This window comes from Cyprinodon tularosa, unplaced genomic scaffold (genome assembly GCF_016077235.1).
Source record: "Cyprinodon tularosa strain WSP-4 unplaced genomic scaffold, ASM1607723v1 ctg1138, whole genome shotgun sequence".
In the NCBI taxonomy this organism is placed as follows: Eukaryota; Metazoa; Chordata; class Actinopteri; order Cyprinodontiformes; family Cyprinodontidae; genus Cyprinodon; species Cyprinodon tularosa.
In genome coordinates, this window is record NW_024037935.1 from 126644 (window position 1) to 150843 (window position 24200).

The 24200-nt window shown below is 40.1% G+C and overlaps 1 protein-coding gene and 1 long non-coding RNA gene across 2 annotated transcripts; one reads left to right on the forward strand and one right to left on the reverse strand.

Annotated features, from left to right (window-relative positions):
* Window positions 1–1849: 1849 nt before the first annotated feature.
* Window positions 1850–10231, forward strand: LOC119795564 (dynein regulatory complex subunit 7-like). Its single transcript, XM_038303633.1, has 14 exons — window positions 1850–1991; window positions 2303–2441; window positions 2522–2647; window positions 4310–4498; window positions 4578–4736; window positions 6093–6311; window positions 6396–6530; window positions 7230–7296; window positions 7375–7503; window positions 7576–7704; window positions 8510–8736; window positions 8870–9040; window positions 9446–9556; window positions 10106–10231. Exons 1-14 carry the CDS (start codon window positions 1870–1872, stop codon window positions 10157–10159), a joined length of 1977 nt encoding a protein of 658 aa, XP_038159561.1. The 5' UTR covers window positions 1850–1869; the 3' UTR covers window positions 10160–10231.
* On the reverse strand, window positions 5187–10223 carry LOC119795577. The gene is made up of 3 exons (XR_005282340.1): window positions 9995–10223; window positions 7347–9206; window positions 5187–6482 (listed from the first exon to the last, which is right to left on the reverse strand). It is a non-coding gene; the product is annotated as an uncharacterized LOC119795577 (long non-coding RNA).
* Window positions 10232–24200: the final 13969 nt, after the last annotated feature.

Sequence of the window (24200 nt, forward strand, 5' to 3'; positions counted from 1 at the left end):
AATTACTTCATAACAGAAAATTCTACAGGGATATAACATTTATTTAAAATATTGAGTAAAATGCAAGTTCACTTTACTCAATTTTTTAAATAAATCTAGCTTACAACTTGGATGTAATTAAGTAGAGGTTACTTAATATCTTCACAACTGTTATGTTTAATGGAAAGTAAAATTCACTTGATACTGGCAAGTGAGTGTTACTTGATATTGCAGCATTCAATTTTACTTAAATCATTTCAGTGCAAATATTGACAATATATTTTTTAAGTAACTCTTATGAGCTGTTTTTTTCAGTGTAGTTACCTCCAGCCCAGCTGTTTACTCGACCTTCCTTACATTATCCTGACCTCTCCATAACCTCTACCTTTATGTTGTCATAGAAACCTATAAATGTTTTATTGATGAACTGTTTTAAACTCATTCACCTGCTTCTTTTTCTCCTGTAAGTCACTTAAGTTGTTGTCGGAGCCCATCCGCCATGATGATCTCGTCTCTCCTGGGATTTAACCTTCATTAGTGCATTTGGAATCTCAAAAAAGTTCCCAACGACACGGAATTTGTTGAAAAGACGTGATTTACACCTTAACGATGTCTAAATTTTATTTAAAATTGAAAGATCAAAAGCCATAATTATCAGATCATTGATCATACATTAAAAACCCAGTTTTTGACGTCTTTTCGACGTCTGTTATTGAACTGTAGTGGGACAAAATCAGAGCGACTAAACAGCCCAGTTTTCAACTATTTCTGGACTAAATCCAGACTACTGACTAGATTTAGTCTAAAAAGCCAACATCTAGTCTAGTAAGCCTTAAAACCAAATTCTGGTGAATTAATATTAGAAATATATGTTTACAAAAAGCACAACCTTTCCATCCGCCTCATTTAATCCGTTTTCTTTAGAGCTAAATGAACGTAATGGGTATCTCAGCCCAGCGGCTGTCTGCTGTTTGAATTATTATGGGATGTAATTGGAGCGGCTCCTCATGCAGGAAAAACTGAATCTGAAATATACCTCTGAGGATTGATCGTTATTTTCATTTTCTAAAACAAACCTGAGGTGTAAAAAGCATTAATGTTTATTACTCCAGTAGAAGTATAAATCCTGCTGTTTAAAGACAATCTTGTAGAAGTTAGAGGATCCATTCAAAGTGTAAAAGTATCATTTTTAAAACTACTTAAAGTATAAAGTAAAAGTAATGCAGGATAAAATGTTAAAGACAGAAGCTTTCCAGCACTACACTATTAAAGGAAAATGTTTTCTACAATTCTGGATGAAAGCTTCCTTAGACTTCATTTTATTAGTTTTATAACTAATTGTAACAGAGTCAAATTTAACTTTGCATCAAAACTATTGATTTAGGTATGTGGTGAACAACAAGTTGGGGCAGTACCGAGTCCAACTACAGAGACATTAATTGCCTGGAAGAAACAAATATTTTTTTTTTTTTTTTATGTTTTTACTTTTTTTTTAAATACCAACAGGCCATAATGAAAATTAGTTTAAATGAAACAAAACTAATGAGTCTATTTTTAAAATCTAAAGAGTAGAGAGTAGAGATAATAGCTAAAAGATGTAATGAGTAGAGTAAAAAGTTGCCTGAAAAAGAATTACTCTAGTAAAGTATAGGCGGCCAATATTTCTACTTCAGTAAAGGAATGAAGTATTTGTACTTTGTTACTTGACACCTCTGTAGATAATTCAATAATAAAATGTTCCCTTCAGTCCGATAAGGAGCTACAGAGATTTAAGTGTGTTCTATTAGCTGTAGTTCTATGGGTTAAGCTGCTTCTGTCTTGTTCAAAGCTGCATTAAAGAGAAAAGGATCATTGATGTAACAATCTGCTTTGTTTTTTTCTGGGTTTGTGATGTGGAACCTCTGCAGACCCCTAAGATTCCAGCTAACATCCATGGAGGCAACTGGAGCAGGCAGGCAGATGGAGAAGCTGCAGGAGGATCTCAGCAAGCTGCAGCTTTCAGAGGAGCTCATGTGAGCCTTCAGAGTAACTCCTGCAATGACCATTAGCTGATGTTCAGAGTCTGTTTAAGATAAGGCAGGTATAGATGTACATCACATAGACCAACAGCAGTTTAATCCATCGCTGGTCACAGCGGCTGCAGCGTCTTTTTATCAAAGGAGATGTTAACCTTAGGTCCATCTGGAGGATTTGATTTTTTCTCTCACTGACCAGTAGATCTTCAGGCTCTGTGGATGTGACGATAACAGGGACAGAAAGTTTGGTTTCACTCTGGAAGCATTTTACCGTGTTTGATCAGGGGCCTCTTTTTGTCCTTCTGCAGGCCTGAATCCTACAGGATCAACTCCCCAAAGGAGGAGCAGCTGCTGGAAATCGTAGATAACTTCCAGCAGCAGTATCTGTGCCTGTATCCTGAGAGGAAACCTCTGCTGCTCTGCCCCATTAATGAGTGTGGCGTCAGGGTAAGGATGAGCCCTCCCTGCAGTTTGACCTTTGCCCCCTGCTCCGGGTCTGATTCCTCTGGATTCTGTCTTCCTTTCAGAAGTTCATATCCACCACGGTTCAGCCTACAGCCTCGAACCTTTATGACCTCTTCTGCTGGCAGGACTGTTCCTCTTTCGTAGCCGACTTCCTGTCCCTGCAGCCTCTGGAGCCGCCGACTGAGTTGGTCAGTATGGAGCAGCACCTTGCAACATCGCTTCTCATGTATCATCATTCAGTCAGAATTAAAAACCGTCAGACAAACAGTTCTTGCTTCGGGCATAGCTAAGGCCAAAACACACCGAATCCGATTTTGCATCCGATCCAACAGAAAATCGTGCCTCAGAGGTCGTGGCTTTTAGTGCTCATTGAAAATCAAAGGGGATGTTTTTTCCTGCAGGGGGCTGCGCCGCTCGACTAAGAGAGAGCCCAGGTCTCTTTTAGTCTGACTATGCAGCAACTTAGCAGCAATTTAATGGGTCTGACTGACAGGAGGAGAGATGTGGTCACAAAGTAAAATCCATCCAATTTGGGGGAAAATACAAAGTAAAATCTGTTAATCTGCTGGGGAAAGAGTCAGCTTGAAGTCGCCCTTATAGTAAGCAGGAAAGACTGGTGTAAAAATAGTGAATGAAACATTAAAATGGAAAACTAAATCCATGATAGGAGTTCAGGGAGACAGAAAACAGATAAAGTAGTGACTTTATCTGGGGCAGGTAAGCGCAGCGTATCTCTCTAACCTCTTTATGAAAAAAAAGAAAGAAAAACTTCCCAGATCTCTCTCTGAGAATCACCTCTCTGCCTCAGTCAGCATAGAAACCATCCCACCGCGTTTATTGCTGGATTTTTCTTTTCTTTATACCTAGATCTCATTATGTTTTTAATATATGAACATTCTCTATCTGTTCTGGTTTGAGATGCTGCACAGACTCGTTAAGTGGAGCTTTGCTTTATAGAATGCACCACTGCTGTTTTTTAAACTAACCAATGGGCGTATAGCACAGAGACAGAAGTAAAAAAAAAATCTACTCAGATCTGCCCACCCTGCCCAGTTGGACCCTCTTTATACGCAGTCAGTGTGACACAGGAATGAACCTGGATGCTTTGACTTAACTCTCCTCCTGTCTAGAAGGATAACAAGAACAGAGTTAAGCTTCTCCTTCAGTTTCTGGGCTCCATACAGTATCATAAGGACACCAACCAGCTCCTGCATGAGGCTGGAAGAGCAGAGCAATGATGTCAGCAGCTTCAACTGAAACAGCAGCTGTCCTCATTGCTGAGCTGGATGTCCTACAGCGAAACCTTCCCGGTCTGAGCAGGCAGAGACTGAGCGAGAGCGCCACACACTCAAACTGTGCCAAACATGGCGGTGGGGGTGTTATGCTGTGGGACAGTGTGTTTCTGTTCTGCGGCACACAGAGAATGAAATAAGGGGAGGGTCTTCCACCTGACAGCTGGGTGTTGTAGCCAGCAGCCAATCACACGGCTGATACCAGCAGACGTTTTGATTGTAGTTTTTACATATTTTGAACGTCAGCTGTTAGCAGGTCATTGGTCTGAGCTGATTTCTGCCATCATCTCCTGGGTGGTCTGCCATCCTTTTGAGCACTGCCTGCTCTGACCTCTGACCTTTCAGGGACATTCACTTCTTAATCACCAGCTGGCTTTAAACTATCCACCAGAAAAAGTCCTGATCTCTCTAAATAGTGAGCAGACAGCCTCATAAGCCTTCTCACGTTGAGATGAGCATCAGTTCTTTGTGGAAGCTCATTGTTGAGCCTTTCCACCCTGACACTGAGATAACACCTCCGTGGTCTTCAGATTCTAACATGTGGACCTCTCGTTGCAGCCCAGACAGCTGTTCTCCCCCACATATGTGTTGCGCAGTCAGAAGGCCACCTGTTTCGAATCCGCCACCCTGCTCTGCAGCATGCTGCTGGTCCGGAACTACCACGCCTACTGCGTCAGCGGCTACGCCTCCAGAGAGATGTGCCTGCTGGACCAGAGCCTGCAGCAGTGCCCCCTGTTGGACACGGAGGTGAAGTTTGGTTTTTGGGCTCCATCCTGTTGGTTTCAGAGATCGTAGGCTCACAGCATACCTGTGTGATTCTGTGCAGGAGGTCCAGGAAGAAACTTCTGAGCAGAGACAGCAAAAGAAAAATGTGGTCAGGCTTCTGGAGGAGCTCGGAACTGCCTCTCTGATGGAGCAGGAGAGGCGGGAACAGGAAGCTGCTGAAGGAGCTACAACAGCTTTGCTTCAGAAGGAGCTACAGGAGGTAAAGAAAACTGGTGCAAATAAGCAAAGATTCAGAGATCGTCTGATCATCTTCCAGCTCCAGCGGTGAAGCACATCCACCTGATTCAGATTGATCCTATTTCTGTACTGAGTGAAGGAGCAGCCTCTGCTCTTCAGTTAGAGGTCTTAGAGAAGAATCAGAACAGCAGCCAGATCTGGAGCAGTCCAGAAGCTTTCTGCATGCTCAGAGTATGAAGGTCCTGGGATCCCTGCTCCAGGCTCTCAGCTTATCCTAAAAGGGTTCAGCCACCAGCCGACGGGAGTTTGGTTCTGTAGTTTAGATGTTTCAGTCTTCATCTCATGAGCTTCTTCTGTCCACCACATAACGTATATGAATGATTACTGTAGAGAAGCTTCTATGAACTAATGCAATACCAGTGAATGTATTACACTCACCGCTGGGCGTCAATGAGGACAGAAAACGGAAGATGGAATTTCACTTTAATATTAATTGAGCTGTTTGAGTAGTTGTACAACATGTAAAAGATGAAGAGACTTATAGAAGAAGAAGTGGTCTAAATCACAACAAGATTAAGACCATGAGTTCTCATAGGATACATATTGCAGCAGTGACATCTGCTGCCATAAACTCACTTTACATGCCTATTAACTATCAAACAGCTCATGGGAATGGCTTACAAACAAGTTAAATCAACTGAGATGTTTAACAGGAGCATGTCAAGTCAAAATGGTGACTAATAACAGATCATAAATCTAAGATACTAGAGTTACCAACCAAACATAAAACAGCATTAAAATAATGGGAACACCTCACTAAGCACACAGCATATTTGCAAGTGAGAAGCTAACAGGATGCAGCATAATAACTAATAACAGTCTAATAAATTCAAATATGATTACGCAACACAAATTAAACTGGTGTAACATAATGAACACCAAATGATTACTTATGATAAGTTAGTAAAGAACATCAACCATAAAGGAAACTGTCAGCACCAGCTACATGCAGCCACTCACAAGGATGTTGCTCTGAAGTTTCCAAAGTGCTGAAAAAGCTCACCAGCAGGTGGCAATCTCACTCCATTCAGGCTTCCACTCAGGTTCAAAATAACAACACTCAACACAGTTTAGCATCATGGAATGATAATGTCCAGTAATATGCAGGAGCCTGCCTCACAGAGCTCCTCTGGGCAACTGGAGGGTCAGAGGCTGCTTGGTGCAGTTATTGAGGTGGTCCTCTCGGTCCAGGTTGGGTTGGAGCTTTTTGCTCCATAGAGGGAAGTTAGCAAACAGCTTCCTGTTTTATGTCAGGTGGTTCCCGTCTGACTTCTTCTCAGCACCTCATCAAACTTCTAGCTTTTGTTTTCACAAACAGATTGAAAGTCGACGTCTTCCTGACCCCCTGGAAGGACTTCGGATTCACTGCTGGGTTCTGGTTCTGTCGGGAAAATGCGACATCGAGGAGAACTTCTTCATCGACCCCCTCACAGGAAGCAGTTTTCCCACAAACGACAAGAACTTCCAGTCCATAGAGAGCGTATGGGACAACTACAACTGCTATGTCAACATGCAGCGGTGCATCGATGGCTGCAAGGTGAGTCCACAGCAGCTGATCCCGGTCAGAACCGGTCCACATAGAACATCAGCCCTCTGATCGGGATGCTTCTGCTGTCAGCAGGACTTGTGCTTCAATTTTGAAGACCGCAACCTCTGGGAGAAGGTCTTACAAAAAGCACTCGGCCAACAGCAGTTGGACAAACTGGTCCTGAGAAGGGAAAAAGAAGGTTCAAAGGAAATGACCCAATTGATGCAGGTCATCCAACCGCCATCCAACTATCATCTTACACTCATCCTACATCATCTAACCATTATCCAACTTCATTTAACAATCATCCAATATCATACAACCATCGTACAACAATCATCTAACATCACCCAGCTTCATTCAACTATCATTAAACATCATCCAACTTCATTCAACCATCATCCAATTATCATCCAATACCATCCAACCTCCAATCAACCATCATCTAACACCATACAACCATCAGCCAACCATCACTTAGCTTCATACAGCCGTCATCCAATCATCGCCTAGCTTCATTCAACCGTCACACAACTTCAATCAACTATCATCTACCCATCCATCCATCCATCCATCCATCCATCCACCCATCCATCCATCCATCCATCCACCCATCCGTGCATCATCTATCTATTCATCCATCATCTACCCATCCATCCATCATCCATCCATCATCCACCCACCCTTCATGCATCCATGATACATCCACCCATCATCCACCCACCCATCCGTGCATCATCTACCCATCCATCCATCATCCATCCATCCATCCATCATCCTCCCACCCTTCATGCATCCATGATACATCCACACATCATCCACCCACCCATCCGTGCATCATCTATCTATTCATCCATCATCTACCCATCCATCCATTCATCCATCCACCATCCATTCATCCATTAACTGTAAACTCTTGTTTAATAGGGCATTGTTCCCAGGAAGTTTGTCCTCCACAGGTCTTGGGTCAGCTACATCAACATCTCACATGAAGGTAAATGCAGAAGCATGACTGATTATTTTATTTCAAGAAGTTCTCCAAACCTCAAACATCTGTCCTGCTGTCATTCAGACCTGAAGAAAAGGTTTCCAGGGGGAAAGAAGGAGACGCGCTTCATAAAGGCAAAGCTGGAGAGGTTTTCACCAGCTTTGACCAAAGATGGCCTCCTCCGCAGATTAACCACCTACAAAGACCTGGACTGTTAGTCAGACAGAAACAATTTAATGTTCAGAGGTTGTTCCTTCTGCCTACATCTATGATCCTATGTTTCAGGCACAGAGGTCACCAGGGTAAAAGAGTGGTACCAAAACAGAAGTGATGATTTGGAGGAGAGAGAAATGAACATGGTGGAGAACGTCACTACTGAGCGCTTCAACTCTGATGGATTTGGGACCCTTTTATGTAAGTCTTCTCCTGAACGAGAACTATAGACGGAATGGACTAATTTGTCTTCTGTGAGCAAAGCAGAAGCAGGTCATGCTTGGTTTTGAGTGGAACATTTTGGTTCTAGTGTGTTAAATCTCCGACCCATCACCAAAGCACTCTTAGAGCGCTGTCGTCATTCAGCATGTCTGCTTACTTCATACAGTCAAACATGGTTACCGCTGATATTAAACGGCTAATTATTTGTATAATTTGATATAGATTTGATTTTTGGGAGTTTCTTAATCATTTAATAATCAAGAACACAAATCATCAGAAATCATTTTTTCAAATGATGGTTGTGAGGCTATTATCATGCAATAGCTTTACATCAAGTCACAGCAGAGTTTGCTGAATTGGGCACAGTGGTTTTTAAACAAGCCGTTTCGGTTAGCTGCAGAATCTTGGGTCCAAATCTAAGAGGCAGAATAAGCCTTTCCAAAAATGGTGACATGAGCAAAGAAACAATGTGGATCGGTATTTTTCCTTATTGTTATGCTTAGTAACTTTGTTTTGAAGGGAGCATCGAGTCACTTCCAAGTCATGTCACCAATCCTTTCTGACGAAACCAAGTCTGGTCTGAAGTCATAGTCCTGGCCTATGCTGAACCCTGCTGGGTACTTCATCAGATCAAACTCTGACTGTCTTCTGATGTTTAGGCACTTCTGTTTGGCTCCAGGACGATCACTATCAGAAAGCTTTTCAGGAATGCCGGTGTAAATTCTCAGTCATCCGGGTCACGGCAACCACAAATTGGTTCTAATTCTGGTTCTGCTCTGTTCAGTTCACAGTTGGAAACCAGTGAGTTCTGGTATTGAACGGATGATGCGGTTTGAAACCTACGAAGGGGTACCTGGTGTGCAGCAAAGAGTGGTATCGCCACAGGTCCTGGAGGAAACCTTTGTGCACCGAAGTGACTTCCTGTATTCCAGACGCGTGACCTTCAGGCTTGACGATCAGCCTTTGAACGCCAATCGTCCAAGGTCCAAGCTGGAGGCCCTTGGTGTGCAGGTAGGAAGGCTGGCTGACCTGCCTCTTCATGGACTTGCATCTTCCCGCCTGGTTCTATAGAACTCAGACCGTCTGCTGTAATTGTTTCCACCTTTGGGTTGATGCATGGGCTCATATTTCTCATCCCTTTCAGAAAGTGGTGGATCGTTTCCATAGGGACCAATCTAAACCAGCAGACAAAGACATGGCCCAGGTCATATTTCTGCTGCCAGATTGGATCTCGGTGACCTATCACCTCATGGACCACCACCATATCCCATCAGTAGTGCACATATCAGGAAAGGACCTGTGGTCGGAGTTCCAGGTACAGCTCATGGCGAAGCGTGGTCCTAAGATTGCATGGCCCTGCTGTGCCCCCTGTGCTGTCTGGTCCAGCCCATCCCATCCCCTCTGCATCATTTCCTTTCTGATCCATCATGAGTCAGCATATTTCATTCTAGTTCTGGGTGGTTCCTAACCAATGCAGAGACCTGAAATTCAGGAAAAATACAAAAAATAATAACATGAAATCCATCAGATTAGTTAACAAGATTAGTTTTGCATTAAAGCTAATCCAAGGCATTATTTTATATGTCATAAAATGTTTCACATGCAACAAGTTTCCTGAAAAAGCATTTGGATTAATCTGTGAAGAAAAACAGGAGACCCGTTTTATGAAAAAAGCCTAACGATCTAAGCTTCCAGACATTCTGAATGTTTTTGTTTCCAGGCGGACCGCTCTCTGAAGCCTCTGGGGCCGCTGTCCTTCCACAGGCTGTTGAAGGACATGAAGGCCAAGAAAGACAACGTGGCCTTCGAAATTAAAGAGTCTCTGATGGAGGTAGGAACGTGTCAGCAGCTCCAGCAGTACTGAGGTCCAGTGGCCTTTCTATTCCAGAACAATTCAGAGGTCAGAGTTCATAAGCTGGTCTGGTACCGGACTGAAACTAAAAGCAGAAGATGCTAAATGGCAACTTCTGAAGATGATGAGCATAGATCTGGGAGACACGAGGAGAAGAACTACTCCACAGTAATCTGCTTGCTCCGTTAGCGTCTTCTATCCTACGGTTCAAACACCCCCCCTTCTCCCTGCAGATGATCTAACGCTCTGTTATCAAGTTTGGGGTTCACCATTAACTTCCACATCTTTTATAAAACATTTTGGTCTGTTTAGACTAAAAAAAGTGAAAGAAAGCCATGAAAGATAACTTCTAATGGTTCATAAAGGACAATAGAGACATGGGTATTTAATCTGCAAATAAGCAAAATTAGGCGTTACCTCGACCACTAGATGGCAGCAATGTGCTTCCCGTGTGAGGCTTGGCATTTCTACAACCCAGAGTATCTGTGTGTCTGTCCGTCATAAAGCAGTCTGTTACTCCTTCCCCAGGTGGAGAACTTCCTGGCCTCCAGAGAGCAGCAGGAGAAACCAGAACTGGACTAGAAGCGAAAAGTCATCTTCAGAGGCAGAAAGCCAGCTCTGGAAACAAAGCTCCACCTCCTGATGCGGCTATACAGGTGCTGGTCATAAAATTAGAATATCATGAAAAAGTAGATTGATTTCAGTAATTCCATTTAAAAAGTGAAACTTGTATATTATATTCATACATTACATACAAACTCATATATTTCAGATGTTTATTTTGTTTAATTTTGATGATTACAAATGACAACAAATGAAAATCTCAAATTCATCATATCAGAAAATTAGAATATTACTGAAGACCAATAAAAACAAAGGATTTATAGAAATGTTGGCCAACTGAAAAGTATGAACATGAAAAGTATGAGCATGTACAGCACTCAGTATTTAGTTGGGCCTCCTTTGGCCTGTATTACTGCAGCAATGCGGCGTGGCATGGAGTCGATCAGTCTGTGGCACTGCTCAGGTGTTATGATAGCCCAGGTTGCTCTAATAGTCGCTTTTAGCTCTTCTGAATTGTTGGGTCTGGTGTATTGCATCTTCTTCTTCACAATACCCCATAGATTTTCTATGGGGTTAAGGTCAGGAGAGTTTGCTGGCCAATTAAGAACAGGGATACCATGGTCCTTCAACCAGGTACTGGTAGCTTTGGCACTGTGTGCAGGTGCCAAGTCCTGTTGGAAAATGAAATCTGCATCTCCAAAAAGTTGGTCAGCTGCAGGAAGCATGAAGTGCTCTAAAACTTCCTGGTATGTGGCTGCGTTGACCCTGGACCTCAGAAAACACAATGGACCAACACCAGCAGATGACATGGCACCCCAAACCATCACTGACTGTGGAAACTTTACACTGGACTTCAAGCAACGTGGATGAAGTGCCTCTCTTCTTTTCCTCCAGACTCTGGGACCTTGATTTCCAAAGGAAATGCAAAATTTACTTTCATCAGAGAACATGACTTTGGACCACTCACCAGCAGTCCAGTCCTGTTTCTCTTTAGCCCAGGCAAGACGCTTCTGACGCTGTCTGTGGTTCAAGAGTGGCTTGACACAAGGAATGCGACAGCAGAAACCCATGTCTTTCATACGTCTGTGTGTGGTGGTTCTTGAAGCACTCACTCCAGCTGCAGTCCACTCTTTGTGAATCTCCCCCACATTTTTGAATGGGTTTTGTTTCACAATCCTCTCCAGGGTGCGGTTATCTCTCTTGCTTGTACACTTTTTTCGACCACATCTTTTCCTTCCCTTCGCCTCTCTATTAATGTGCTTGGACACTGAGCTCTGTGAACAGCCAGCCTCTTTAGCGATGACCTTTTGTGTCTTGCCCTCCTTGTGCAAGGTGTCGATGGTCGTCTTTTGGACAACTGTCAAGTCAGCAGTCTTCCCCATGATTGTGTAGCCTATAGAACTAGACTGAAAGACCATTTAAAGGCTTTTGCAGGTGGTTTGAGTTAATTAGCTGATTAGAGTGTGGCACCAGGGGCCATCAATTTTGAACCTTTTCACAATATTCTAATTTTCTGATATGATGAATTTGAGATTTTCATTTGTTGTCATTTGTAATCATCAAAATTAAACAAAATAAACATCTGAAATATATGAGTTTGTATGTAATGTATGAATATAATATACAAGTTTCACTTTTTAAATGGAATTACTGAAATCAATCTACTTTTTCATGATATTCTAATTTTATGACCAGCACCTGTACTCTAAAGCAGCGCTGCCCTCTGGTGTACAAGTCTGGAAATTGTACACAGTAGATCTGAGCAGAATGTCATCATAAGAATAGTTACATTTTGAAAACTTGTTTAAAACTGTAATATAGATTAAAAAAATATATAAAATCCTTTGATCAGAGGGCATATATATCATACTTTTATCTGAGATTTCAGATTTTTTCAGAATTTTATCTTTGTTTTTTTTTTGGTAATAGCACTAAATAGCACCTGATATATTTTCACTTCCTTCCTATCTCTATAAGAACTTGTTGAATATTAGTTTCAAAAGTTTGTTGTGTGTTTCTAATGCTATTGAATATTTTTTAGTCTTTCGACCCAAGTACACCTATCTTTTAATAACCCAAATAATCGTTACTAAGGATTCAGTCATTACAATTAGAGTGAATGAGGACAGAGATGTTAAATGTTTGAATGAAAATTTCAGAGATATGTAGGCACTTTGCTATTTACTTCTTTTGTAAACCATCTGAAATTAATCCACAAGTGACCATTAAAAGAGATTCCTTAATTTTCCTGAAAAAATGTCTTGTTTTTGAAAAGTGCTTTATTGTGTATCTTTTTTCACTCTGATCAATGATGTTGTAGCATTCTGAGTAGGCCTCCAAACGCTAAAGTATGTAGTGCAAATGATCAGGGCGGGACTGATTTGTTTTTAATCCGTCTGCTCATTTTGTATTCTATATGATCTGATAAAAGTATATCTGACCGAAAGCTCAAAATTCAATTCAGTTTATTTATATAGGGCCAATTCCCAACACGTAATATCAAGGCACTTTACAGTTCACCAGATCATACAATCAAATTGATTCAAAGTTTTCTATCCAAGGAAAACCAGTTCATTGCATCGACTCATTGACTTGAAGACAATGCTTCACACTAAGCATGCTTGTAGCAACAATTGAGAGGAAAAACTCCCTTTTAACAGGAAGAAACCACCAAGCAGAACTAGGCTCAGTGTGAGCGGCCATCTGCTGAGGCCAACTGGGGTTCAAGGAGACAGAAGCAGAGATACAAAAAGTAACTGTAAAGGGGGGCCCGTCCAGGAAACACACAGCCAGGCAGAGGAGCTCTGAGCCAGCTCCCATGTCAAAGGATGAAGAGAGCACATCCAGCCAGTCACGGTCAGAGAAACAGGACAACACTGAAAAACAGGCCGATCTCCAACATCTATAAACAAAGGCGTTGATGGCAGCAGCACAGCTGATGTTTCTCTGCATGATGGAGTAGCAGCCAAACAGGAACAGACCAGATGAAGCTACTATGAGAAAAAGCAGAGAGAGCAGAACGTTAGAGATTGAACTAACAGATTCTGCAGATTGGGAGAATAGAGATAGAATGAAGCAGAATGATGAAAAAGAGGTCCCTATGTCCTCCAGCAGTCTAAGCCTATAGCAGCATAACTATAGAGATAGCTCAGGATAACCTGGGAAACTCTAACTATAAAGCTTTATCAAAAAGGAACGTTTTTTATTTTTTTATTTTTATTTATTTATTTATAAAAAAAAAAAAAAGAAAAGTTTTAAGCCTACCCTTAAAAATAGACAGGGTGTCTGCCTCACTCACTAAAACTGGTGGTTGTAGTAAAAGGTTGTGATAAAGTAAAATCTTAAAGGAATAGTACACCCAAAACATGATTAGCCTTCATTTTCTACTCACCCCCATGCTGAACAACACACTGGAGTACTTTTTTGATATCTCAAATGCATCTGGAGATCTGGGAGGCTTCTTGCTGTCTGCTGACATTCAAATAATGGAGGTCTATGGCGCCCGAGGCAGAAAGGTCCATAAAAGTCCACAATAAACGTGTCAATATTCCTCCATACTGCTCGTCCAATGTATTCCAAGGGTCCTGAGTGGGTAGCGTCCAGAATTTACTTGAAACGAAGTCATTTAGAATGTTTTTAGAGCATAAACAGTAGTGTATAGGATTTCCTGAAAGCGCGTTCACCGCGGCAGACCAAACCAGATGAAAGTGCGCATTCAGCTCGGCAAAGAACTCATGCTCTTCCTCAACACTGAAGTCCTCAGACATTTTTCTTTCGTTGTTTCTTTCTTTGCACAGGTAAACAGCACATTTCTTCTTCTACGCTTGCATTATCGGCAGAGCAGACGCTGAATGCGCACTTTCATCTGGTTTGGTCTGCCGCGGTTTCCGTAGACTCGTGAACGCGCTTTTAGGAAATCCTATACACAGATGGGCTGACTGAGAAAACAATCCTAAAGTTTCAACATAAACTCCAATTTACAGCATAACTGTGAGCTTGCAGTCAAAGTATTATCAACACAATTTCCTCGTGCAGGAAAACTAGATCAAACTAGAAGTTTCTTCTTCTTCTTCTTCTCTTCTATTATGGCGGATCACAAGCAACTTTAAGGTGCATACCGCCACCTACTGTACATGAGTGTGTAGCAGCGTTACTTCACATCTATTAGATTCTATTTTTTAATTTTGTATTCTTAAGATACAAAAACAATGCTTTCCTTAGTTTATGAATATCTGTTATGTTTCCTTCATTTCCTAATATTCCTTTAAGATTCCATTCATGCCCTATACTTCTAACTATTCTCTTTAATTTTTCCCTTTCGTGTTCATATAACTTACAGTTCATCAGTATGTGTTCTACATTTTCTTTTTCACCACATTTCTCACATTTCTCACTATTTTTCCTCCCTATTAAGTAAAGCATGTCATTTAAGTAGGTATGACCTATTCTTAATCTACTAACTATTATTTCTTCTCTTCTGTTTCTTTCATTAATGTTTCGAATTCGAACTGACTTTTGCACTTCATATAATCTTCTTCCTTTCCTATCTTCGTTCCATATTTTTTGCCATTCCTCCATTTCTTTACTTTTAATAAGTGATTTCCCTTCCCCTTTTCCAAAAGGAATTGAAATCGTTATTTCCCCCTCTAAAGCCCTTTTAGCTAATTTATCTGCCTTTTCATTGCCTTTTACTCCTTCATGTGCCGGCACCCAACAAAACCAAACATCAATGCCACCCCTATATAGTCTAAATAAAATATGATGAATTTCTAATACCAAATCTTTTCTATTATTTCCTTCTCCCTTAATACTTTCCACTACTGCTTTAGAGTCTGTGCACACCACCACCCTGATTGGTCGAATCTCCTCCACCCATTGCAAGCCTAATATAACTGCCACCATTTCTGCTGTAAATACCGACAATTGATCTGATATTCTTTTGTGAATACATTTTTTAAACTCTGGGATATATATTCCTATACCCACATAACCTTTTAAAGTTTTTTAAAAACCATCTGTATAAATTTTAAGGAAATTTAAATTATATGAAATTTTCCTTTAAAATAAAAAAACCCATTTTTTAAAATCCCTATTTCATTTATATTCCAATCTTTTTTCATTGTATTGTTTTGGGCAAATCTACATTAACCCCAGGGATTACCATGGAGGAAAAAACCTAATTGGGGTTTAAAATTTAGCTATTTCCCCCTTTTCTTCTAGTCTATAAATTTTTAATCCATTTCCTAACCATCCCTCCAAATCCATTACTTTTAACTTCACAAAATTCCCCCCAAAAATTTTGCAGAAAATTAAAATTTACTGATTAAAATTTTTACTTTTAATTTTCATCCAATATTTCTAAAGCAATTTAAAATTTTCCCATTTTCAAGTGGGGTTTTTCCCCCTTCAATTTTTAATTTAACCCAATTTAATAGGTGTTGTTTTTAAATTTCTCCTGTACCCTATTGAAACCCCACACTGTAAAACCCTTTTTATTTTTTTTTAATTTTATGTTTTAGCTCTTTCCCCCATATATAATGCTGGGCCCTAATCTATTATGGGTCCATTAGAGCCCTGTATATGCTTTTAAAAATACTGTCCCCTCTGCCCCCCAATTGTTTCCCGCCACAGCCTTTTAAAAATATTAATAACTTTTTTTTTCATTTGGTTTCTAAAATTATCTATATTTTTGTTTTCCCCGAGTAAAAAACTGTCCCCAAACCCTAAACCTAGATTTTTTATATTCTGTTAAATTTTTTTCCCAAAATCCCGTCCCCTTTTTTAATGTTAATTTTTTCTATTTTTTTTTTCTTCCTTTCTTTTGTGACAACCATATAGCAAAATTTTGGTTCTGATAATTTTTAAACCCCATTTTAAACCATTTTTCAACTTTTAAATAATTGCTTTTTTTAATATTTTTTTACAACAGTTTAATAATTTTTTTCCCCTTTTATCCATATGGGCCCCCCATCTTTTCATATAGTGCAGATTTTATACATTTATCAGTTTCATAGAAAATATCATTGATCATAATATTAAATAAAGTTGGACTAATTACACTACCTTGTGGTATTCCATTTTCAACATTATATTCATTTGAATAGTCATTCCCAATTTTTACTCTTATTTTTCTATTTAGTAGAAAATTTGCTATCCAATTATACATTCTCCCACCTATTCCCATCTGTTTCATTTTTATAAGTAATCCTTCTTTCCATAGTGAGTCATATGCTTTTTCTATGTCAAAAAATACTATAATCATTATTTCCTTCATTTTTAAAGCTTTCTCTATGTCATTACTGACTCTAGTTAGAGCATCTATTGTTGATCTTCCAGTTCTGAATCCACATTGATATCCATTTATTAGATTATTCTTCTCAAGATAGTATCCTAATCTATTAACCATTATTTTCTCCATCCATTTACTTAAATGGGAAGTAAGAGCAATTGGTCTGTAATTATTTGGATAGGAAGGATCTTTACCTGGCTTATTAAATGGTAAAATTATTGCCCTTTTCCAACTATTTGGTATTGTTCCTTCTTTCCATATTTTATTAAATAATTCTAATATTAATTTCAGTGTTACTTCCGGAATCTGTCGAAACATAGCGTAACATAACTGGTCTTCCCCTGGAGCTGAATATCCTGTCCCTTTCAATACTGTTTTTATTTCTTTCATGGTTATATTCATATCCAATGTTGACATATATTTTTGACATTTTTCTAGTGAGTTTTTATGATTTCCAAGTTTTTGAATCATCTGCCTTCTGTGGGTATTTGTCAAGTGATCACCACTATGAACTGCCGCAAATGTCTCTCCTAATAACTCTGCCTTATCTTTATTTAAAACCAATACCTCCTGTCCTCTGACTAAGGATGGAATATTGACATTGTTCTTTTTCCCCCGTCATTTTTCTAAACATTGACCACACATTCTGTAAATTAACTTCTGAACCTATTGATGAACAATAGTCTCTCCACGTTTTCTTTTTTGCATCCTTTATAGTTTTCCGAGCTTTTGCTCTTTTCCTTTTATAATCAATAAGGTTTTCGATTGTTAGATTTTTCTGTAGTATTTTAAAAGCTTTATTACGATCTTTAATAGTTTTACTGCATTCATTATTCCACCAAGGAACTACTTTCTTCTGACCTTTCACTTTTATTTTTGGTATGCTGTAATTTGCAGCATTTAGAATATTTTCTACTATTTGATTTGTACACTCTTCAATATTACCTTTTAATGTTACTATATGTCTTGTTTCTTCACATTTTGTTTTAAATTTAAACCAATCAGCTTTATTAAAGCACCATCTTATTAATGTAAACTCTTCTTGTCTATTTATATTATCATTAATTATTGTACTCACTGGAAAGTGATCACTCCCTAGTGTAGATTCCCCATTTACATCCCATTCACATGCACTAACAAGACAGTCAGATACTAATGTAATATCTAGACATGAGATTGAATTTTTATGTATATTTATTCTTGTACCTTTTCCATTATTAAGACAAACTAATGACCTTTCATCCATTAATTCTTCCACCATTTCACCATTATGATCCGTTTTCTTGCTACCCCATAGACTGTTGTGAGCATTAAAATCTCCACACCAAACTTCTCTTCTATGTATTTTCCCTATTTCCTTAAATACACTATATTGCCAAAAGTATTTGCTCACCTGCCTTGACTCACATATGAGCTTAAGTGACATCCCGTTCCTAATCCATAGGGTTCAATATGACGTCGGTCCACCCTTTGCAGCTAGAACAGCTTCACCTCTTCTGGGAAGGCTGTCCACAAGGTTTAGGAGTGTGTTTATGGGAATTTTTGACCATTCTTCCAGAAGCGCATTTGTGAGGTCGCACACTGATGTTGGACGAGAAGGCCTGGCTCTCAGTCTCCGCTCTAATTCATCCCAAAGGTGTTCTATCGGGTTGAGGTCAGGACTCTGTGCAGGCCAGTCAAGTTCATCCACACCAGACTCTGTCATCCATGTCTTTATGGACCTTGCTTTGTGCACTGGTGCACAGTCATGTTGGAAGAGGAAGGGGCCAGCTCCAAACTGTTCCCACAAAGTTGGGAGCATGGAATTGTCCAAAATGTCTTGGTATGCTGAAGCATTCAGAGTTCCTTTCACTGGAACTAAGGGGCCAAGCCCAGCTCCTGAAAAACAACCTCACACCATAATCCCCCCTCCACCAAACTTTACACTTGGCACAATGCAGTCAGACAAGTACCGTTCTCCTGGCAACCGCCAAACCCAGACCCGTCCATCAGATTGCCAGATGGAGAAGCGCGATTCGTCACTCCAGAGAACGCGTCTCCACTGCTCTAGAGTCCAGTGGCGGCGTGCTTTACACCACCGCATCCGACGCTTTGCATTGCACTTGGTGATGTATGGCTTGGATGCAGCTGCTCGACCATGGAAACCCATTCCATGAAGCTCTCTGCGCACTGTTCTTGAGCTAATCTGAAGGCCACATGAAGTTTGGAGGTCTGTAGTGATTGACTCTGCAGAAAGTTGGCGACCTCTTCGCACTATGCGCGTCAGCATCCGCTGACCCCGCTCCGTCAGTTTACGTGGCCTACCACTTCGTGGCTGAGTTGCTGTCGTTCCCAAACACTTCCATTTTCTTATAATACAGCTGACAGTTGACTGTGGAATATTTAGGAGCGAGGAAATTTCACGACTGGATTTGTTGCACAGGTGGCATCCTATCACAGTTCCACGCTGGAATTCACTGAGCTCCTGAGAGCGACCCATTCTTTCACAAATGTTTGTAAAAACAGTCTGCATGCCTAGGTGCTTGAATTTATACACCTGTGGCCATGGAAGTGATTGGAACACCTGATTCCAATAATTTGGATGGGTGAGCAAATACTTTTGGCAATATAGTGTATTTCATTATCTAGATTTTTACACGGATTATAATAATTAATGATTTTAATATTTCCATGTTTCCTTAAATTAAATATTTCTATATTTACACATTCTATTTTTTTATTTAATGAGTTTTTCTTGTAAGCAATTCCTTCCTTAATTAAAGTGGCACATCCTCCGCCACTACCATTACTTCTATCCTGTCTTTCTATATTATATCCAGGAATTTTAAAATCCAAGTTTGAGTTTAACCATGTTTCTTGTATACATATTACATCTGGTATTACTTCTAATTCATAAATATACTTTTTAAATTCTTGTCCATTAGCTATTATACTTCTGGCATTCCATTGTAGAATATGAATGACCATCAATAAAGCTTGTATCCTAATCCTGACCATTTTCTGTTATTTCAGTGGCACTCAAAATGGTATGTATTTGATCTGCTTGAATTTCTTTCATATCTAGGAATCTCCCTGCTGCTGTTACTATTTCTTTTATTTTATCACTTTTCTTCTTCATTTGGACTGTAACATTAATAACATGACATATAAATGCTACAAAGTTTTCTTTTTTCACCATCATTGTATTTTCCTCTATTTTACATTTATGTAAACATGTATTATTTGTATTTGTTGTTGGCATTAGTATTTGTCTCTGACCATTCATTCCTTGATTTGTGTTCTGAGAAGTGTAACTTTGATCTACTTCTCCCAGCCTCATTCCTCTTTTACTATCTTTCTTTATTCTTTTTAATGCTTCTGCGTAAGAAACTCTTTCTGTTATCTTTATTTTCTGGGCTTCTCTAGCTTCCCTTTGAACTATACATCCACCATAGGCTGCACTATGCTCACCACCACAGTTACAGCATTTGATTTTGGCGTCTTTGTCACACTTTCCAAATTCATGTGGTCCTCCACATCTTGCACATCTAATTTTTCCCTTACAATCTTTTGCAATGTGTCCCATTCTTTGGCAGGTAAAACATCTGAGCGGTTTCGGGATGTACTCTCTAACTTTATAGTTCATAAATCCTAGCTGTATATTTTCTGGCATGTTATTTTCAAACTGCAATATCACAGCCATAGTGTCTTTGAGTTCCCCTTCTCTTCTACTTTTAATCCTGGTGGCATTTGTTATTTTCCCTCCTTTGATTTCATTCTTCACCTCCTCCATTGTCATTTCAAGTGGAACTCCTGAGATTACTCCTCTCAACCTTGCCATAAAACCTGGTATATGTGATTTAACTCGTTCTCCCATCAGAGTTTTCATTTTGATTATCTTCTGTTGTTGTGCCTCACTGATAGCTTGAATTATCACTTTTCTGTTGTTCATGATTCTGGCCGTTTTGATTTTCCCTATCTCTTCCTCTATTGCTTTGGTTATCTTTATCGGATGAATATAACCCCTTTCTTGCTGAAATTCCACCACAACTTTGTATTCCACTTCTGTATTACTGTTATCTTGTTCCCGTGAACTCACTCTCTGGTTTATTTTTGTCCTTTTACTTCCTTCCGCTCCTAGCTCACTTTCATCCGACCAACTTCTTGCCCTTTCATGTCTCTTTCTGATTGCTCTTTTCATTCTTGCTGACCTCGATAACATCCACTCCATTTCATTTCCACTACTTCCTCCTGATGTAGAAGCCATGCTACTACAGTCAATGTACAGCTTATGTGATCCGCCAAATTAGCTCCTACCGCCGTCTTTGTTTGTTGAGTTCAATCACCGCCTTCTGTGTCATCCCCTTCTTTTCCCGGCCCAAACTAGAAGTTTGTCCACTTTCCCCCCTAAATAATCACATCTGCAATCAGTTTTACCTTTTGTTGTTCTTCTTCTTCTTGGTGTGTATCGGGGGCGCATTACCGCCACCACCTGGCTGGGAAGCGTAGCCCAAATTCAGGATTAAATCTTATAAGATAAATTATTTAGTACTATAATTTAATGCAGTTAAAGCTGTGAATCAGTTATCTCCCACCTTCCTTCTTGATGGTTTGTAGGAACATGCTGTCCCACCATCTCTACTGAACACACATTTACCTCTTCTCAGTATTTTCCCTTTAATGAAAAGATTTCTGCTTCCCTCACTATGCTTTACATTGAGATATGAAATTATATATTCAATATGATTTCTTTCTGTAAAGTTATTTTTGCTGCTGAATTATAAACAATGAAGGAATTAATGAATTAACTGATGAATGAATGGAATTTATTTAATAATAATAATTGAACTTTATTGATCTCATATTGGAGAAATTTACCTCTACATATAACCCATCCCCTTGGAGAGCAGTGGGCTGCCATTGTGGGGCGCCCAGGGAGCAGTGTGGAGTAAAGGGTCTTGCTCAGGGCCCCAGAGTGACAGTCTGTGGGAGAGAGGCTGAGACTCAGAACCTTAGGATTCCAAGCTCTATGCCCTAACCACTAGGCCACCACTCACCCATAACTTTTATTTGTTAATTCCAGAAAATTAACAAATAATACAAATGATGACAGATAAATAAATTTTCGAACAACCTAACAACAATGTTTGTATTGTTATAACACTTTACATTACAGTACTTTATTTTTTATCTTTTAACTCTTCACTATTATGTTATTTTTATACATTTTGCTAAGGTCTATATTTGTGCAACATTTTTTGTATAATCTTTTTGCTGCTGTAAACATCAGAATTTCCCCATTGTGGGACAAAGGGATTTTCTGTTCTATGTACCACAGAAAAAAAGCAATTGGTTAAAGGTTGAATAACAAAAAAAAAATCCGTTCCAAATAAATGTAATTGATTTGAACAGAAATAGAAGCTAATAAAACAAACAAAATGTTCCTCTTAGTAAACTTGTCAGTGTACATAGCATAGTATACAAAGATATGACATTTGATCATGACTGAGTCGATGCAATCAACTGGTTTTCCTTTGATAGAAAACTTTGAATCAGTTTGACTGGATGATCTGGTGAACTGTAAAGTGCCTTGAGATGACGTGTTGTGAATTGGTGCTATATAAATAAACTGAATTGAATTTATTATTGATTATTGTCTTACGTAAATTGTCTGAAAAGGGGGATTTAAGGAGTTTGTGGGGGTTGTTTTTGTTCTCTTTCAGTATCTCAGTGCATCCACCAGACTGTCACCATCTCCTCGCCAGAGCTTTTGCCAGTATTGGGTACTCTAGCCCCTCTGAGTTTAATACTTTGAGTTATGTTTTTTTTTTGAGACCTCAAGTTCTTACCCAGTTTTTCTCTTGTGAATCTTTGTCAGGATTTCTACAGATCCACTGGATAAAGCTGGTCCTTCAAGCCCTGGAAGGAATCCTCTGGTCTCGCTGAGAAAGAAACTTTTCACCTTCACTTTTCACCTGATCAGAATGCCACCCACCTCAGGAAATCTAGTGATAGATTCAACAAGGTGCTGGAAGCATTCCTCAGGGAGTTTGGTCCATATTGACATGATGGCATCACACAGTTGCCGCAGATTTGTCGGCTGCACATCCATGATGCGAATCTCCCGTTCCACCACATCCCAAAGATGCTCTATTGGATTGAGATCTGGTGACTGTGGAGGCCATTTGAGTACAGTGAACTCATTGTCATGTTCAAGAAACCAGTCTGAGATGATTCCAGCTTTATGACATGGCGCATTATCCTGCTGAAAGTAGCCATCAGAGGTTGGGTACATTGTGGTCATAAAGGGATGGACATGGTCAGCAACAATACTCAGGTAGGCTCTGGCGTTGCAACGATGCTCAATTGGTACCAAGGGGCCCTAAGAGTGCCAAGAAAATATTCCCCACACCATGACACCACCACCACCAGCCTGAACCGTTGATACAAGGCAGGATGGATCCATGCTTTCATGTTGTAGACGCCAAATTCTGACCCTACCATCCGAATGTCGCAGCAGAAATCGAGACTCATCAGACCAGGCAACGTTTTTCCAATCTTCTATTGTCCAATTTCCATGAGCTTGTGCAAATTGTAGCCTCAGTTTCCTGTTCGTAGCTGAAAGGAGTGGCACCTGGTGTGGTCTTCTGCTGCTGTAGCCCATCTGCCTCAAAGTTCGACGTACTGTGCGTTCAGAGATGCTCTTCTGCCCACCTTGGTTGTAACGGGTGGTTATTTGAGTCAATGTTGCCCTTCTATCAGCTCAAACCAGGCTGGCCATTCTCCTCTGACCTCTGGCATCAACAAGGCATTTCCGCCCACAGAACTGCCGCTCACTGGATGTTTTTTCTTTTTCGGACCATTCTCTGTAAACCCTAGAGATGGTTGTGCGTGAAAATCCCAGTAGATCAGCAGTTTCTGAAATACTCAGACCAGCCCTTCTGGCACCAACAATCATGCCACGTTCAAAGTCACTCAAATCACCTTTCTTCCCCATACTGATGCTCGGTTTGAACTGCAGAAAATTGTCTTGACCATGTCTACATGCCTAAATGCACTGAGTTGCCGCCATGTGATTGGCTGCTTAGAAATTAAGTGTTAACGAGCAGTTGAACCGGTGTACCTAATAAAGTGGCCGGTGAGTGTACACACCCACAAATCCCACAGCAATCAGTTTTAATACCATTCACCTCCCCTCCTCATCATCGTACATGTTGAAAAACAACATGGGTAGAACAGACTCATGCTTGGTTATTGCTTCAGCTCTTTTTGGAGTTTATTCCAGACCATCACGCCAAATGCACATTCTCTTCATGGTGGTTCGAACCCTCAAGATTCTGTAGTTCAGGTTTTCCCTGCAGTCATAGCCATTTGCAAATTCACTTGCTACAAAGCGGAAGTGACTACCTTGAGTGATTAATATAAAAGTGATCAGTTTTGGGTGAATATCACTTCAACATAGTTGACTTTACAATCCTTGATGAGAGTTGTGTTGGCACAGGAAGTAACCATAACATATTCATGTTCCTGCAGGAGCTTTAAAGAAGAACGCCTTAACCAGCCAGATCACCAGGAAGGATGTGGAGAGGGCAGTTTCCAAATGGCTGATTGGATCAAGGGACAGGGGAGGCAATAGACAGGCCAGACAGGTCCCTCAAGTCCCTCCTTTTCCCACTAGATCCACATCTTGCTCATTGGAAGAACATTTGTTATGGGACCTTTTTTTTTTTCTTGATGTATAACACTTTCTCAACTGGTTATAATCTGTATTATATTGTGTGTGTATTATGC